Consider the following 18428-nt stretch of genomic DNA (forward strand, 5'->3'; position numbering starts at 1 on the left):
TTTTTTTTTTTTTTTAATCTCCAATAGAAGGCTATTCATATATTTATTTAGTTAAGGGTGTACTCTGGTTAGGATGCTTCCTTAAAAAGAGCACGGCCAGACCCAGTTCTAGACAAAAGTGTGCAGTAGAATTAATTGCATTGTTTTCTTTTTTTAATCTGCAAGTATCATGAACTTAGGTCATTCCCATAGGTTCTTCATAGTGGACTCTTTAAAAAACTGGAATAAATTTCTTTTGAAAGGAACCTTATGTCACTATTGGAAATCCAGGACCACTAGCTACAAACAGATGGCCGCCACAAAGTGAATACACTCAAACCACAGTAAACACGAGCCGGGCGCTAGTGGCCTTCTGTTTCTGGCAGCAAAGTAAAGTTAGAGAAGTCTCATCACTGAGCTGAGACTTTCCTCTGCACTCATCAGAAGAATTGTTAAGTGACTAATGTTTTCAGTGCTACTTAAACATGAGTCCATCTTCCGCCTCACTTCATCTTCAGACCACCAGCAGCATGGATCCCACCTCTCTGAGCAATGCATGTTTGGTCCAGTGAGCCCCCAACTGACTACCCACCAAAATATGATTTCCAGCCACTCCTCCAGAGATATAACCTCAGATATAAGGAATCAGAATCTCCAGGGACTGGGTCCAGAAATATATATTGATATGAGCACCTCCAGATTATGAAGCTTTCCGATGTGGGAACCACCAGTAGCCAAACTCCAGGACTATATCTCCAGTGTCTTCCTCACAACCTATTCTCTTTGACCCTAACTACCAACCCCTTCCTACTCACTGAGAGAGAAAGAGAGAGAGAGAGACCCATTCTAAGCAGCCAGGGTCATCCAGCTGCCTTGGACCTTCCATTGCAGAAGTCCCTGTGAATCTGCCACACAAAGAGCTTACACATTCTCTTACATTTCAATTTATCTGCTTTTTCTCCCATTAATGGTTTCTGCTAAGACATTCAGCAATCATCCCAAATGTTAGCAGTCAGTTGTGTTGATAGGATTATGCTGGTTGTGGGTGGGTGCAAAGTCCCTGCCCCTAAGACTAACTTTAATAGCTGTTGTGGTTAACTGTCATTGAATCGGGGCCTCCCAACACAATGTGATTGGGCCATTGTGATACAGAGAGTTTTCATTGGCTGATTTTCAAAAGTAGATTACCAGGCCTTTCTTCCTACTCTGTCTTAGGTTGGAAGCTCTGCTGAAACCTGTTCAACATTATAGCAATATGCAAGCCTCCACTGACAGACAGGTGTTGGCTGTGCTTGAGGTGCATTGGCCAGCAATCAAACCTGGGTCTCCCCAGGAAGGAAGAAATTAGATATATAATAACTAATTTATTAGTGGAAGGCAAGAATTCTACCACTGAACCACCACTGTCCCTATAGTCTGACACCTACTACTGAGTATTTACTATGCACCAGGCTCAGTGCTAAAATGCTTTCTATACATGTTCTTATTTGCTCTTCTCAGTAACCCTTCATTGTAGGTATTATTAGCTCTATATCCTATATGCTTAGAGATGTTAATTTGCCCACAGTCACATAGCCAGGATGTAACGGAGATGGGCTAGAACCCCAGGTCTGTGCAGCTCTGAAATGCCTATTCCTAGCTTCTGTGCTAAATAGAATATTTATAACCTGGTTGTAATATGATAAATTAATCTGTTAATTAGATATTAAAAAGTTTATACATAATTTAATAGTTCCATTGTTATAGAGGCAATGTCTCAACTCAAGCATACATTCAGAAATTGAGGCAGATTAGTAGTATCTTTGCAGTTACACCCTGCAGGTTATATCTGCTTTGCTTATGTTTGGACTCAGCTCTATCTACATCATGTCATTTATTATCAAAATTCAAATGAGAATGACTGAAAGTGGTGCTTATCAAAGCCAACCAGAGGCAGACAGTAAAGTAGATTTACTAAACAGTAAAAACACAGGCAGAAAATTCTGACTGTATTTTCTTAAGTTACTGTGGTAATTACTCTTAGTTACCTGTTCCAACATTCAATGATATGAATTGAATGATTACTTAGAGTTAATTTGATCTCTTATGTTTCTGCTAACTTGATACAAAGGATTTTCATCTTAACCGATTATTTTTGTAGGGAGTAGGGCAAAAAAATAAAGTAATTCACTGAAATTAAGTGATCTCAGATATTACATTACGGAGAATTAAGAATGAGGAAACTATTAGAATCTTCATTGCCAATGGAAACTGCAAGACATCCTTACTTATTATTTATACACACAAATATATAATCTCTGTATTCTTCCATGTCTGAGCATTTGGCACTCATTCGAAGTAACTTGGGCCGGAGAGGGTGGTCAGATGAGAATATGGATGTTGGTAGGACCCAGGCTCAGCCTAGTGGCTATAGCTACAGTGCCAAGGATGAAGCTTGGAAAAGCATGCGTGACAAGAGTGTCTACCCATTTCATGCACCACTCATCCTGGAGATTGCAGGCACGTTTAATTCCAAAATGTGCTAGACATGGCTGAGAGGGTCTTCATCCAACATCATACAATAAGGATTATATTTATATTTATATAATAAATATTTATTGTTTTTTATTTTTTGAGTCTATAGCTCTTCAAAATAAAATTAGAAGTAGACTGATAATAAAATGCGCATCCAAACACAGGAAAAGTGCCTACCAAAGTTTTGTATTTATTATGGTTTTAAAGCTATTTAGATAAACTCAAATACAACAAAACACATCATATCATCATACTGACTACATTTTTTTCACAGTTAAAATGAGGTATTCTGGCTTTACAATGTTCTAGGTTGAATTAAGCCGTTTAATCAAGGTTACAAGAAAAAAGGAAAGAAATATATGCGAACGATTATTTCCTGGTTGTGGGGAGGAAGCCAAGTCAAGTGTGTGTATGAACAAGGTAAGCCACAAAATACATTTCAGCATGTCCAGTAGCATATATGCAATCCTTTAATCTAGCCTTAAAATTGACATTGTTTATTAGCATTATTTTTACTTAACTTAGCAAACAGCATGCACTATAGTACAAAACAAGCAACAGAGGACAAAATCTAGTATCTAACAGAGCATTTATCAGATTCATATATCATCTGAACTGACCAAGCTGTATTTTCACTATGGCAATCTCCGCAGTTTCTATCTAATTGCTGATCAGTCAGGTTACATAATATCACAGTTAGCATACACACAATACAAATAATGTATATGTAATCTATATTTAAAACTTATTAATATTGGGATGTAAATTGGTAAGTATAATAGCAGCAAGATACCAGTTTCTAAAGTCTGTTCTAAGATTTATCACACTGATACTACAGATTCATGACTGATGTGTTATTAGTGCTATCATCATGTAAACTGCAAATGTACAAAGCTGCTAAAGGCCTATTTGACTTTTCAAAGTGCTGTGCTTCTCATTGGGCTCAAAGCTTGTGAGCAAACCCCTGCCATTTGAATTAAGTATTGGCCCCACGTTCTGGGCTCCAATCAGTTATAGTTCTATTTTTGGGAGTGAAGGGTGACAGAATAAAGCATTTGGGAAGAGGAAAGACCAATAAGCACTGTGAAAAGAGTGTGGTTGGTCTTCATGGAATGTATCTGCCTTCTATTGTAAGTCTGGCCAGCATCCTGTGATTAATAGTAATCAGATGATAGAGAATGTCCAGGGGACAAGAAGAGGAAATGACATTCTACAAAGAAGATGAGATGAGAAGGAGTGAAAAAGGAGATGCTTCTAAACTACTGATGGCCTGCCTTGACAGACTGTGGGATTGAGTTCCTAGAGAAGAGAGAAGGAAACTATGTTATCTAAACTATTTGGTTTAGCAATGAGTATGCAAAGTCCTAAGAACAAGTTGTGCTGGAGAAAATGCTAGAACACTATATCTACCACAACATAGAAAGAGTTATCTCAGACTGTTTTGACAGTGTCTAAGAGTGTGCTATCTGAACAAAAGCAGTAGCATTTTGTAGCATATTCTTCTGGATTAGGACCAATTTAGACATACCATGGCACCATTGGGCGGTGCCATCATTTCTAGTAGGAAGCTGGGGAATCCAGAGGACAAGGAGATAGCAGGTCTCTTCGGGGCAGTAAAGAGCTGTTCCGTATAGTCTGGATTTAGTGTAAAGTTGCCAGCTAAATCTCTTATCACCCAATCAGTTCACTCCTGTGCGTCCAGAGGCAACACTTGTGGGTAACAAAGCTATGATGGCAAATACCAGGGAGAGTCCAAGACAGAGGACCAAGAGGTACTAGAAGGTTAGCAGAATTTAAAGGGACAACTATGTTCCATGCTATACAAAGCAAACTTACTATCAGTTTGGAGGCTTGATGTTATTAATTTCTATTGGTTTTCTCTTGGCATAACAAGGCTATTTAGTGTGTATTTGGGAAAGCTCGCCTCTCAGGAGCCCACATATGTGTTGGCAGATTTCTTTCAACCCTAATCATCTCATTATACAGATCACTAAATGCACCACTCTTGGACAAGATCTGTCATCCTACACACTTTTGCGAAATGAACCCCAGTAGCATTCTCCACACATAACACAGAAGGAGGAGTTACCATAACTATACACTTCAAATATAAAGCATTTAACCTAAACGTTGTTATTGTGTGCTGTCGAGTTGATTCTGAGTCATAGCGACCTCATGTGATAGAGTAGAACTGTTGCCCCATAGGGTTTCCTAGGTTGTAATCTGTACGGGGAAGATTGCCAGGTCTTTTCTCCTGCAGAACAGCTGCTGGGTTCAAACTGCTGACCTTTTGGTTAGCAGCCGAGGGCTTAACCATTGCACCACCAGGGCTCCTTACCTAAACATTGGGAACCTTATATTCTGGGTCAACAGAGGTTTGCAAAAACACTCGGCTCTAAAGTAGTTAACAGCATCTTTATTACAGATGAAGGACCCAAGGGAGATTTGGCACAGCATCACTTGCTCAGCCACTGGGGAGAGTCTCAGGCCTATGCCCCATTCATTAGCCCATTCTGCTTCCCAGAACCTAACAGTGCATATCTACAGTCAACCAGTAGGGAACATTACAGAAACTTCAACTATAGCCTGAACTACATCTGCAAGATGGCCTGATTTAGTGTAGCCCTTTTGCTACCCAGGAAAACGAAGGAGTTTACTTTCAGTCTTAATTTCTTCTTTTTCTCCACCTTTAGCTCTGTGTGGCGGCATCTAGCTGGGTCATAATAATGTCTCTTTGGGCAGCACTTTCTAATGGTAAAATTCAGGAAACCAGAGATGGAAAGTCCTGGCATACCACAGAACTGCATTTTGTATTCTAGAATGCTCCACTACCTTGTCTTTTTGAATAGAAACAACTTTCTGTTCGATGCGAATATGAGAAGGTCATAAGAGAAGAACTAAGACTCTTGAAAGTCCATTTCCTGGGTTCAGATTTTGTGCTTTTGTTTGAATTTATATGAAATCCTGTGTTTGGACTGTGGTGTAAGGGTTCTCAGGAATTCAAGGGCCTGGGCTCAGACCTAAGGGAAATGACTAAACTTAATTCCTATAGAGTATAATACAGGCAGTCCCCGGAATCTGAACATTCCTAAGTCTGTCCTTGGAAACCCTGATGGCACAGTGGTTAAAAGAGCTATGGCTGCTAACCAAAAGGTCAGCAGTTAGAATCCACCAGGTGCTCCTTGGAAACCCTATGGGGCAGTTCTACTCTGTCCTATAGGGTTGCTATGAGTCGGAATCAACTCGACGGCATCGGGTTTGTTTTTTTTTTTTTTGAAGTCTGTCCTTAAGTTGAATTTGTACATTAAGTCTGAACAGTCTGGTACAGTTCGTATCTAAAGTCCTTTAGTCAAATGTTTGTCTTAGTATATAGTATACCTTTCTATGCATAAAAATCCTTAAAGAAACATTTCCAGATACACTAAAACATCTTTAACATAATAATACAGTAATAATAATAATGTTTTCATGCACGTCACAAAGTAGAACCCGTTTGTTGTTATGAACCATTGTTGAACCATTGTATGTACCTCAAATTTTTAATATAATAGGCTTTATGGAGGCTGGCTCGTACCTACAGGTTGTGTGTAAGTTGGACATTCGTTCGTAACACAGGGACTGCCATACAGCAAATACAAAAATATATATTTTTTGGCATGAACCTCTTAGATCTGCCATTAATTTAAAATCTAATCTTCAATAATTTATTCTGTCCTTCCATCATTTCCATCTTGCCTTCTCTCTCCCATCCTAAGGATATCTTCTGTACCCATCAAACCACAGTGCTACCTGCTCTAACCTAACAGAAATCTGTGATGGTCACCTCTGCCACAAAATCATGGCAATGTGGCCATGTGAGAAATGGTCCAGGTGGCTCATGAAAAACTGTCTTTATTTCCATATAAACATGGCCCCAAATCCTGTGATACAAAAGTCCTCTTTGGCTCAATCAAGTAGATGGTTAGCTGATCTTGAAGTTAATTCTGAGCAAGCGTGACAGCCTTATTCTGAGCCAAAGAGCCTCCCGGACTTGCTTGTGAGAATAAGCGATGTGGCTGAGTCACCATTTTAGTTGTTGGCAGTTACTAAAATGGGTCATAGAGTTAGTTTTCTCTCTGTCCTATCTGCCTACGTGAGGTCTCCTGCCTGGCTCAGGGTCAGGGAGCAGAATAAACACGTTCTTTATAATACGTTAAGCAACTTTATTCTGAAGCAAAAACTCTGCCAACTCAAGGGTGTTTTATCAGGGAATTGTAAATAACTCTCCGCCTCCCTCCCAAGACTCCAGTGCAGACTTGCAAATGCAAGCCAGGCGAGCAATCCACAGCAGGGTGAAGGAGGGGCCCTGCACTCGCCCACGCAGAGCAGACTCCATGCCTGGAGCCCTGGTGCAGTTTTCTGTGCTTTTGTGTCATGCTTGATGACTTTTCCCTTATCATGCAAACACTGAGTTGCACTCAAAGGTTACAACCCAAGTGAAGTGCAACTACAATATATGTAAAAGCTAAAGGAGAAAATCAAGTAAACATTTCACTGAACAGTCAGCAGCCCTTGGGTGCTAATGGCATCCTGTGCAGATACCTGTCAACACACCTGGCCTAACAGCACCAAGCACCTGGACAAAGCTGAGGCTCAAATGAAACAGAGCAGAATAATTCTCCTCTTGCCTCCTTATCTCTTTGCCAAGTTATACAGGGTTGAAAGAGGGGAAATGACCTAACCCCTAGCAATTGACCCAGAATTAAAAAAAGAAACAAAATAAAACAATAATAACAGAAATAAAACCCTGAGGTAAAGCCAGGGATTTTAGAGCTTGTCATTGGGATTTAATATCAGAATTGAAGGGAAATACAAGAAGAGAGGGAACTCACCTTCTTATTCTTATCCAGAGAAGGTCCTGCAGAACTTGACAACACTATTCCAGGAGCTTCTGCAGGAAGGAATTCAAATGCCAGAAAAGAGGAAGTTAAGCCAGATTTTCCCAGAGGCATTTGTGTTGTGACCTCCTCAAGCAGTGAAAGCTAAAGGTCAGGGCTTAAATGACAGACACAAAGGCTTCAAGACCAAGAGTTGGAGGTGTGGCTGTAGATACCCCTAGGATAGCCCCACTGCAGGTAACTTGGCAAAATCCAGCTACGAGCATCAAAGAACAGAAACTGGAAGCTGCTGGGGCAAGGGTCTAAACAGTCTTTAGAAAAGCACAAATCCGTAGGATACTGGGTTCATCTTTCCTCCTTAAGCATCCAGAAGCTGACACTTCCTGGGGATTATTAGACAGTGTCAGTAGCTTCAAAGTACACACATTCCCAGGCCTCGTTTTCTTTCCAATTCCTTCCTTTTTCAACCCTCTTCTGGAGAGTCTACCTCAAAGACTGAGAGTTCTTCATGACCCATCTCATCTTCTGTCCATGGACCACATGCACACATATCCACTGTCCCAGCATGATTGGGGTGGGAAAGTCAGAGGTCACACACTGTCCTGAGACACATGGTCCTGTTGATGGGAGGAAGACCATGGCAGCATCTGTCCTGGGTGAGAAAAGTTTAGGAAGCTCCTTTGTGAGTGCTCCTAAGGTAAGAAGCACTGCAGATACTTAATCTATAAATAAATAAATACATGAATAAATAAATAAATAAGTACAGACAGACACAGAGGGCTCTTTATAGCTAAGCACCTCTTATCAATAATAAAAAAGACAAAATCCCCTCTTGAGTTTCAAAGCTCTCATGCACTGGTGATTATAGGCTTAAAACAACCTGTAGAAAGTAGAACAATCAAGACATGAACTGGAAATGTTCCACCACTGGGTGATTCTCCATTGACGACCACGAGTCATCCTAAATGTCTCCGAGGTAGTTTTGTTTTCAAGGAGTTGCAGAATGGCTCCAAACCCACTCAGAGCTGCCTCCTTCAAAGCCACTGCATTTGCCCATGCATCCTGCTTCTGCCTTGATGGTATCACAGACAAGGTGCCTTCCACTTAGCATTGTGCAGACCTAAGTCCTAGGCAGACAACAACAAAATGCAATTCCAAGATCTAGCTTGAAGATGCCACTCCAAATAGGACTTAGCCAAAATGATTCAGGCGCTTGCCTGGTAGCCATTTTGGGGAAAGCTACAGAATTAAATCAAAGAAATCTGGCATGCAACAGGCATACATGTCTATCTTTTGTGGGCCCCAAGATTTAAAAGATCTTCCATCATTGTTCTTTTCACTTTTAACAAGGAACCAAAAGAAAGGGAAAGGAATCAGTGTTTTAAAACTGGGAAACACAATTCTGATCTTGAGGGCAGTATGCGCTGTTTATAACCTGAAGAAATCAGGTGGCCAGGTACCAGCCCAAGCTATGCATGAACAGCTTGTGGCTGCAATGACTTGGTGATAAATAAGTTGTACTCTCTCAGGGAGGAAGTGGTGACATTCAACATTTCTAGAGAGAATAGTGCGGAGCCTCTTCCCCACAACAGAAGCCCAGGTTTGTGGTAGAGCTGCCCCACAGGGCAGTCCACACCTGTAGTGATCTATTCTTTTGACGGGGAAGACATTTCTGCTATCAGTCCTATCACTGACTCAAACAACATCCTGGAAGACAACAGAGAAATAGGCCAATTAGGGGGCATTCAATACCCCAGTAGAACTGGGAGCCCTGTTTCCATATTCCATTAACCACTGTAAGCAGTTGTGGAGATCCTGACCTTGATTACATGAAACATGCTTGCTTCCCTTGGACTTAAGTTTTTTAAAAGTCTCATTTGGGAAAAATGCAATTAAAAGCCCTGTAATTTTACCCAGATGGTCTTATGCGGAAGGAAAAACGGCCCTCCTCCTCTTAGTCACTGCACCATCACTGCCCAAAGACCATCCTAACAGGGAATCCTTCAGAACTCTACCCTGGATCAATAAATTCAACATTAAGTTAAATAAAAATTTAGGTCAGCATTTAGCCAAAGCTTTGTCCTCCTGTAGGAGGTCATTCAACTCAATGACGGTCGTGGCAAAGTCCACCAGGTCCACAAAGTCAGATGTGATGATGTTGACACCCATGGCTCCAGGTTTTTGAGTTTTTGCCCAGTCCAGGATGGCAGGAAGATTCCTATACAGAGAAGAGGGAAGATAGAACAGAGAGTAGAGTTTAGAAGGACTGCTCCAAAAATGGAAACGAAACATTTCTGTTAATGTAACAAAAGTAGGTTAATCAAAGCATAATCCCCTGGAAATTTGTCCACTTAAGCCTTACATCTTTCTTCTTCAGGGATGAAGTGACCTCTGTTTTGTCAGAGAATTGTGCTTTCAGGGGTTTCTTTGCTGGAAGAGATTATTTATTTGCCCAAGCGTCAAACAGAGATACCACATCAACAGGAACTTTTAAAAACTAAGATTGAGCCTAACTATTGGTAACAAAAAAACTCAAACACATTCTGTTGAGTTGATTCTGACTCATAGCGACCCCACAGGGTTTCCAAGGCTGTAAATGTCTATAGAAGCAGATTGCCACATCTTTCTCCCAAGGAGCCCTGGTGGTTTTGAACCGCTGACCTTTTGGTTAGCAGTCGAGTACCTTAACCACTGCACCACCAGGGCTCCTTAAACTGTTGGTAGGTTCTTTAACTATTTTTTTATTATGAAAAATTTAAACCTACAGAAAAATTGAAAAAAATTTACAGTAAGTATACCCACCACCTAGATTCTATAATTAACATTTTACTATATTTGCTTATCACATCAATCCATCTTATATTTCTGACAAATTCTAACTGCAAACATCTATACATATCCCCTAAATACTCCTTTATACAGATCATTAACATGGGTTCAATATTTGTTTTCAGTTTGGTTTTCTTTTGACATAAAGTTTACATACAGTGAAATGCACAAATCTTAGTGTATACTTGCTGAGTTTTGACAAATGCATACATCTGGGTAACCCAAGCCCCTATCAAGATATAGAACATTACTGGCATCCAAGAAAGTTCCTACATGACCGTTGTCAGGGAAGTCTTGCCCCATCTTCCAAGAGGCAACCACTACTCTGATTTTTTTCATCATAAACTAGATTTGCCTGTTCTGAAATGTCATATAAATCATCCAATATATATTCCTTTGTGTGAAGCATCTTTCACTCAGCACAATGCTTCTGAAATCCATCCATACTGTGGCATGTATCAGTAGTTCTTTTTTTATTATTGAGTAGTATTACTGCACGGTTAAAACCAGGAAAGACATGTGCCAGGGTTGTATCCTTTCACCATACTTATTCAATCCGTATGTTAAGCAAATAATCCGAGAAGCTGGACTATATGAAGAAGAACGGGGTATCAGTATTAGAGGAAGACTCATTAACAACCTGCATTATGCAGATGACACAACCTTGCTTGCTGAAAGTGCACAGGACTTGAAGCACTTACTGAAAGATCAAGGACTGCAGACTTCAGTATGGATTACACCTCAACCCCAAAAAAGCAAAAATCCTCACAACTGGACCAATAAGCAACATCATGATAAATGGAGAAAAGATTGAAGTTGTCAAAGATTTCATTGTACTTGGATCTACAATCAATGGCCATGGAAGCAGCAATGAGGAAATCAAATGACATACTACATTGGGAAAATCTGCTGCAAAAGACCTCTTTAAAGTATTAAAAAGCAAAGATGTCATTTTAAGGTCTAAGGTGTGCCTGACCCAAGCCATGGTGTTTGAAATCGCCTCATATGCATGTGAAAACTGGACAATGAATAAGGAAGGCTGAAGAAGAATTGACACCTTTGAATTATGGTGTTGGCGAAGAATATTGAATATACCATGGTCTGCCAGAAGAACGAACGACTCTATCTTGGAAGAAGTACAGCCAGAATACTCCTTGGAGGCAAGGATGGTGACACTTTGTCTCACATACTTTGGACATGTTATCAGGAGGGACCAGTCCCTAAAGAAGGACATCATGCTTGGTAAAGTAGAGGGTCAGTGAAGGAGAGGAAGACCATCAATGAGACAGATGGACACAGAGGCTGCAACAATGGGCTCAAGCATAATAAAGATTGTGAGGATGGCACAGGACTGGGCAGTGTTTCGTTCTGTTGTACGTAGGGTAGCCATGAATTGGAACCAACTCGATAGCACCCAACAACAACAACATTTCTTTATATGAATACACTGTAGTTTGTTTATCCATTTTCCTATTGATGGATACTCTGGCTATCTCTAGTTTCGGGATATCATGATTAAAACTGCTACGGGCATTCTTCTGTAAGTCTTTTTATAGAGGTTTGTTTTCATTTCTCTTGAGTTAATACCAAGGAATGAAATTGCTGGATCATAGGGTAGGTTCACATTTAGTTTTACAAGGAACAAACTGCCAGACCTTTCTCCAAAGTGACTATACCATGTTATACTCCCAACAACAAAATATGAGAGTTCTGGTTGTTTCATAGCTTCACCAAAATTTGGTCCTATGAGTCTTCTTAATTTTAGCTATTCTTAGTGTGTAGAGGTATTTCACAGTTTTAATTTGCATTTTTTGTTGACTAATGATGCTGAGCACTTTGTCATGTGCTTATTGGCCATTTGTGTATTTTCTTTTGGGAAGTATCTGTTAAGTTCTTTTGCCCGCTTTTTCTTGGGTTGTTAAGTCCTTTTTGTTATTGAGTTGTAGGAGTTATTTATATATCCCAGATACTAGTGCTTTGTAAAGATGTTTTGTGAATATTTTCTCCCAGTCTGTAGTTCGCCTATTCATTTTCTTCACAGTATATTTTGATAAGCTAAATTCTTTAATTTTGATGAAATCTAATTTATCAATTTTTCTTCTATGGTTTCTATGACCTGTCTAAGAAACTTTTGCCTACTAAGACAGAACCTCAAACAGTTTTGCATCAAAATCCTGTTTTCTTTGCTTGGCTTCCTCCCCCACAGTGTTGCATTAAAATTCTGTTTTCCTTGCTGGGCTTCCTCCCCCACAACTCTGCATTAAAATCCTTCTTTGCCTGGAGGTTATATGTAAACCCCATTGTGCCTGTGTAGTATGATTAAGAATGTTACTGACATAACTTGTATGAACTCCCTACTTGTAAACTCCTTAAAAGTAACTTTTCCCCTTGCCCTTGGAGAGCAGTCTTGGCAGCACCAGCTCTGACTGACTTCTTTTCCTTGTACAATGAAATAAAGGTGACTTTCCTGTTCTCCCACCTTGGTCTCTCGTTTATTGGCCAATTTGAGTGACCTTGAGCAGGGCCTGGGGTTTCCACCCAGGAACACTACTCCCAAGTCACTAAGATACACTATGCTTTCTTCTAAAAGTTTTATGGTTTTAGCTTTTATGCTAAGCTCTAAGATCTGTTTTGAATTGATTTTTATATATGCTGTGAAGTAAGGGTTAAGGTTCACTTTTTCCATATGGATATGCAGTTTTTCCAGCACTATGTTATTTATTTCAGCACTATGTGTGGCTTCTTAACAGACCAGTGGTTACTCAGTTGTCTGACAAACACAGTCTTTCTATTTGACATCTAGTCAGAATGTTTTGTCCAAAGACACTCAAAGTTTAGGGACATGAACAAATAATGACAACTCAGTGTTATAATTTCGATATTAGTTGTAAGTATAAAGAGCTGAACAGAAGATTTCAAAGGGTGCCTTGAGAAGACAAAGTAAAGTATTATAATGACATGTACAAAGACCTGAAGTTAGAAAACCTAAAAGGAGGAACACACTCGGCATTTCTCAAGGTGAAAGAACTGAAGAGAAAATTCAACCCTTGAGTTGCAATATTGAAGGATTCTGTGGGTAAAATATTGAAAGATGCAGGAAGCATCAAAAGAAGATGGAAAGAATATACAGACTCACTGTACCAAAAAGAATTGGTCGACATTCAATCATTTCAGGAGGCAGCATATGATCAAGAACTGATGGTACTGAAGGAAGAAGTCCAAGCTGCACTGAAGGCATTGACGAAAAACAAGCCTCCAGGAATTGATGGAATACCAGCTGAGATATTTCAAAAAATGGATGCAGTGTTGGAAGTGCTTACTCACCCATGCCAAAAAACTTGGAAAACAGCTACCTGGAAAACTGACTGGAAATGATCCATATTTATGCCCTTTCCAAAGAAAGATGAGCCAACGAAATGTGGAAATTAGTGAACAGTATCATTAACATCACACGCAAGTAAAATTTTGCTAAAGATAATTTAAAAATGGTTGCAGCAATGTATAGACAAGGAACTGCCAGAAGTTCAAGCCGGATTCAGAAGAGGATGTGGAATGAGGAATATCATTGCTGATGTCAGATGGATCATGGCTGAAAGCAGAGAATACCAGAAAGATGTTTACTTGTGTTTTATTGACTGTGCAAAGGCATTTGACCGTGTGGGTCGTAACAAATTATGGATAACATTGTGAAGAATGGGAATTCCAGAACACTTAATTGTGCTCATGCGGAATCTGTACAGCAACCAAGAGACAGTTGTTCTAACAGTACAAGGGGATACTGCATAGTTTAAAATCAGGAAAGGCTATATCAGGGTTATATTCTTTCACCATACTTATTCAATCTGTATGCTGAGCAAATAATCTGAGAAGCTGGACTATATGAAGAATGCAACATTAGGACTGCAGGAAGACTCATTAATAACCTGTGATATGCAGATGACACAAACTTGCTTGCTGAGAGTGAAGAGGACTTGAAGCACTTGAAGATCAAAGACCACAGCCTTCAGTATGGATTACACCTCAACATAAAGAAAACAAAAATCCTAACAACCGGACCAATAAGCGACATCATGATAAATGAAGAAAATATTGAAGTGGTCAAGGATTTCATTTTACTTGGATCTACCCTCAACACCCATGGAAGCAGCAAGCAAGAAATCAAATGATGTATTGTATTGGGCAAATGTGCAGCAAAAGACCTCTTTAAAATGTTGAAAAGCAAAGATGTCACTTTGAGGACTAAAGTGTGCCTGACCCAAACCATGGCATTTTTAATTGCATCATATGCATGTAAAAGCTGTACAATGAATAAGGAAGACCAAAAAAGAATTGATGCCTTTGAATTATGGTGTTGGTTAAAAATATTGAATACACCATGGATTGCCAGAAAAACTAACAAGCCTGTCTTGGAAGAAGTACAGCCAGAGTGCTCCTTGGAAATGAGGATGGGTACTTTGGACATGTTATCAGGAGGGACCAGTCCCTGGAGAAGGGCATCATGCTTAGTAAGGCAGAGGGTCAGCAAAAAAGAGGAAGACCCTTGACGAGATGGATTGACACAATGGTTGCAACTATGGGCTCAAACGTAGCAATGATTGTGAGGATGGCGCAGGACCAGGCAGTGTTTCATTCTGTTGTACGTGGGGCCGCTATGAGTCGGAACCTACTCCACGACACCTCACAACAACAACATAAAGTACTATGAGGGAGTAGAAGAGGGAGCAATAAGTTTAGTGGTTTTCAATCATGGTAAAAAAAGCTCACTGAACACCCAATAGGTGGAGAATGCTTTCAGGAAGACAAACTAGGGCTTACATTTGATTAAGGAACTGGGGATTATTTAGAAAGAATCTGTTCTAGGTCAAAATTGGAAGTAAGCAATGTTGTCATAATTGGTCCCTTTCTCTTCTTTTGATTACACTCTCCTTTGACATTTTCTACCCTCTCTTCTTTCAGCGTGTATTCTGACTTCTCAGAGTCTTCTCCTAGACAACCCTAACAAGGTCTTTGTCCTTCTGCTTTTTCTTCTCTTTTCACTATGAGAACTATAATTGTTCCTGGGCCTCCTTTTCTCACTCAGTGAACTCTACAATCAGTCATGGGCTAAAACACATCTTATAAATCAACTCATATTCCTATATTAATAGCTGATTATGACTTAATAAACTACACTCCTAGGGGTACTTCCATTCTTAACTGGGACTCCTGAAGACTTAATAACCTCAATTTGACCTTGACTTATTGAATTTTTCTGTGCCTCAGTTTCTCTCCCTGTAAAATGGGGATAATAGTAGTAACTTATAGATTTTTTTGGAATTAAAGTAACACATGTAAAGTGCTTAGAACAGCGCCTGGGATATACGTAGTGATTAAGAGCTTGGCTGCTAACCAAAATGTTGGCAGTTCGAATCCACCAGGCACTCCTTGGAAACTGTATGGGGCAGTTCTACTCTGTCCTATAGGGTCGCTATGAGTCAGAATTGGCTCAACAGCAATGGGTTTGGTTTTGGTTTTGGTTTATATTAGGTCCGAAAGAGCCCTGGTGGTGCAATGGTTAAGTGCTTGGCTGCTAACTGAAAGGTCAGTGGTTTGAACCCACCAGCTGCTCCCTGGGAGAAAAGACTTGGCAATTTGTTCCCATAAAGATTTCAGCCTAAGAAACCCTATGGGGCAGTTCTTCTCTGTCCTACAGGGTCACTATGAGTCGGAACCAACTTGATGGTACACAACAATAACATATTACTAGGTCCTTGAATGGCACAAATGTTTTTCACTCATCTACTAAACTGAAGGTTGGTGGTTCAAACCCACCCAACACTGCCATGGAAGAAAGGCCTGGCAATCTGCTTCCATAAAGATTACAGCCAAGAAAACCATATGGAGCAGTATGGGGTTACCATGAGTTGGCAATGGGTTTGCTTTTGGGTTTATATAAGTCTTGCCTTCCATGTGGGAGGCCTGGGTTTGATTCTCAGCCAATGTACTTCAACTACAGCCACCACTTGTCTCTCAGTGGAGGCTTGTGTGTTGCTATGATGCTGGACAGGTTTCAGTGGAGGTTCCAGAACAAGATGGAATAGGAAAGACCTGGCATACTACTTCTGAAAATCAGCCAATGAAATCCCTGTGGATCACAATTGATTTGATCCTGTTGTGCATGCGGTTGCCATGAATTGGGGGCCGACTTCATGGCAAGTTACAACATACACCCACTCCTCATTTACTGACTATCTCATTAACTGACATTTTGCATTTACGACAATAGTAAAAAATCTACTGACTATTATGTGCATTAATGACATACATCTGGCAGTAACCAACACTGAGGTGCAAGGCAAGAGTAATGCTGGCTGTAATGGTTAAGATTATGTGTCAGCTTGGCTGGGTCATGATTTTCAGTGGTTTGGCAGTTATGTAATGATGTAATCATCTTCCATTTTGTGATCTGATGTGGTCATCCACCATTTTTGCATAAGTTAATTTTTGTATAACAACATGATCTTTGGAACCTAACCATGTCGATAAGTGAGGAGTGGATGTATAAGTGTTTGACATGACAGAATAAGAAATAATTATTGGTAGAGTGTAAGGTAGAGATATTTGGCCGGTGGGGGTAAGAAACTTCCCTAAGGCCTTCACATCCTGCTGCTTAGAAGACAAAATGTTGTAGTCTGAGAATAAGGGGCAGCAAACAGTCTTCCCTTGGAGACAGAGACCACGAATGGTGGCACACATGAAGGACACAGAAGTACTGAGCCTCATGCATTCAGGACTTGTTAACCTTTTAAAAATCCCTGGCCAGTGTTTTAAGCATGAAACAGAGGAGAGGCGCCATCTCCTGGTTATCATGGGGAAATGAGAATTGAATGCCTGGAGGCAACTCCAGCCAACTGCAGCCAGTGCCAAAACTGAGGATCCCTGGAGCCTGAGCAGAGAAATGTGGGAAAGCTGTGTACCTGTGATCTCCGATGACAAAGAGCTCTGTGTCAGCTTCGGGATGCACATATCAACCTTCCCAAAGGCAAGGATCAAATAACCAGGATTACGTACAAAGAACAGAAGATATAGAATTACTGTGAAGGTGAGCCACTTTATTTTCTTAACTCTTGGCACTGACCAAGATGAGAGAGCTGTGTAAAATGGCTAAGCCAGATATTGCTGACAAGCCCCTGAGGCACCAAATCCTACAGGCCACAGAAGGTAGGTTATAAACTTCCCTTTGTCCTTGAGCTGCTACCCGAGAACAGGGCTGATCCACTGTGTTCCTGGGTCTCTTCACAAATAGGGCATGCCTATTTTATGCCAGTCACTGTGGTAGGCACTTCCACGTTATGTAATCTAAGACTTTGCAACTTTGCTTTTGCAGTAATACTGTTGTTACTGTTTCTAGCTGCCATCCAGTCAGCTCCCAACTCATGGCACCCCCGTGCACAATGGAACTAAATGTAGCCGGGTCCTGTGCCATCCTCATGACTGGCTATGGATCAGACTGTTGTAATCTATAGGGTTTTCACTGGCTGATTTTTGGAAGTAGACCGCCAGGCCTTTCTTCCTAGTTCATCTTAGTCTAGAAGCTCCACAGAAACCTATTCGGCCTTATAGGAACACACGTCTCCACTGACAGAAGAGTGGTGGCTATGCTTGAGGTGCGCTGACCAGGAATCAGACTTGGGCCTCTCACATGGAAGGCAAGAATTCTGCTGAACTCCACTGAACCACCAACACCCCTGCAGTAATATTTAATCCATTTAATCGGTGAGAAAACCATAGCTCTGAGATGTCAAGACCACTCCCCTGACAAGGGACCAAATGAGGCTTCAATTTAAATCCTTCTGATTTCCGTCCACGTTCCCTTTGAGGGTCCCACGGATGCTCTGTCCTCAGGTTTAAGTAAAATTTGCTTTCATTTGATTTGAGTGGAAGTGTATGGTTTCTAAGAATCTGCGGGAAACCACCGTAGACATTCTGTCAGAATGACTGTATTTTTTTTTCTCATTAAACAGTTAGTACACGTATTGTTTTAAGACATTGTTTAACAACCCCAGGACACATCAACACTCTCCCTTCTTGACCTTGGGTTCCCTATTAACAGCTTTCCTGTCCCCTCCTACCTTCTAGTCCTTGCCCCTGGGCTGGTGTGCCCCTTTAGTCTTGTTTTGTTTTATGGGCCTGTCTAATCTTTGGCTGAAGGGTCAACCTCAGGAGTGACTTCATTACTGAGCTAAAAGG

At 40.6% G+C, this 18428-nt stretch overlaps 1 protein-coding gene across 2 annotated transcripts in view; it reads right to left on the bottom strand.

Moving 5' to 3' along the window:
- The window catches only part of PLCXD2 (phosphatidylinositol specific phospholipase C X domain containing 2), a 346820-nt gene that overhangs the window by 182980 nt on the left and 145412 nt on the right, over positions 1-18428 (bottom strand). The window contains exon 4 of one of the 2 annotated variants that reach the window (XM_004373694.3): positions 9327-9588. The exons of the other annotated variant lie outside the window; for it this stretch is intronic. Coding sequence (XP_004373751.1) covers positions 9429-9588 — 160 coding nt within the window. The 3' untranslated portion in view covers positions 9327-9428. Of the gene's footprint in view, positions 1-9326; positions 9589-18428 lie in introns of those variants that run through there. 2 annotated transcript variants of the gene reach the window in all.

This window comes from Trichechus manatus, unplaced genomic scaffold (assembly GCF_000243295.1).
Source record: "Trichechus manatus latirostris isolate Lorelei unplaced genomic scaffold, TriManLat1.0 scaffold00026, whole genome shotgun sequence".
In the NCBI taxonomy this organism is placed as follows: domain Eukaryota; kingdom Metazoa; phylum Chordata; class Mammalia; order Sirenia; family Trichechidae; genus Trichechus; species Trichechus manatus.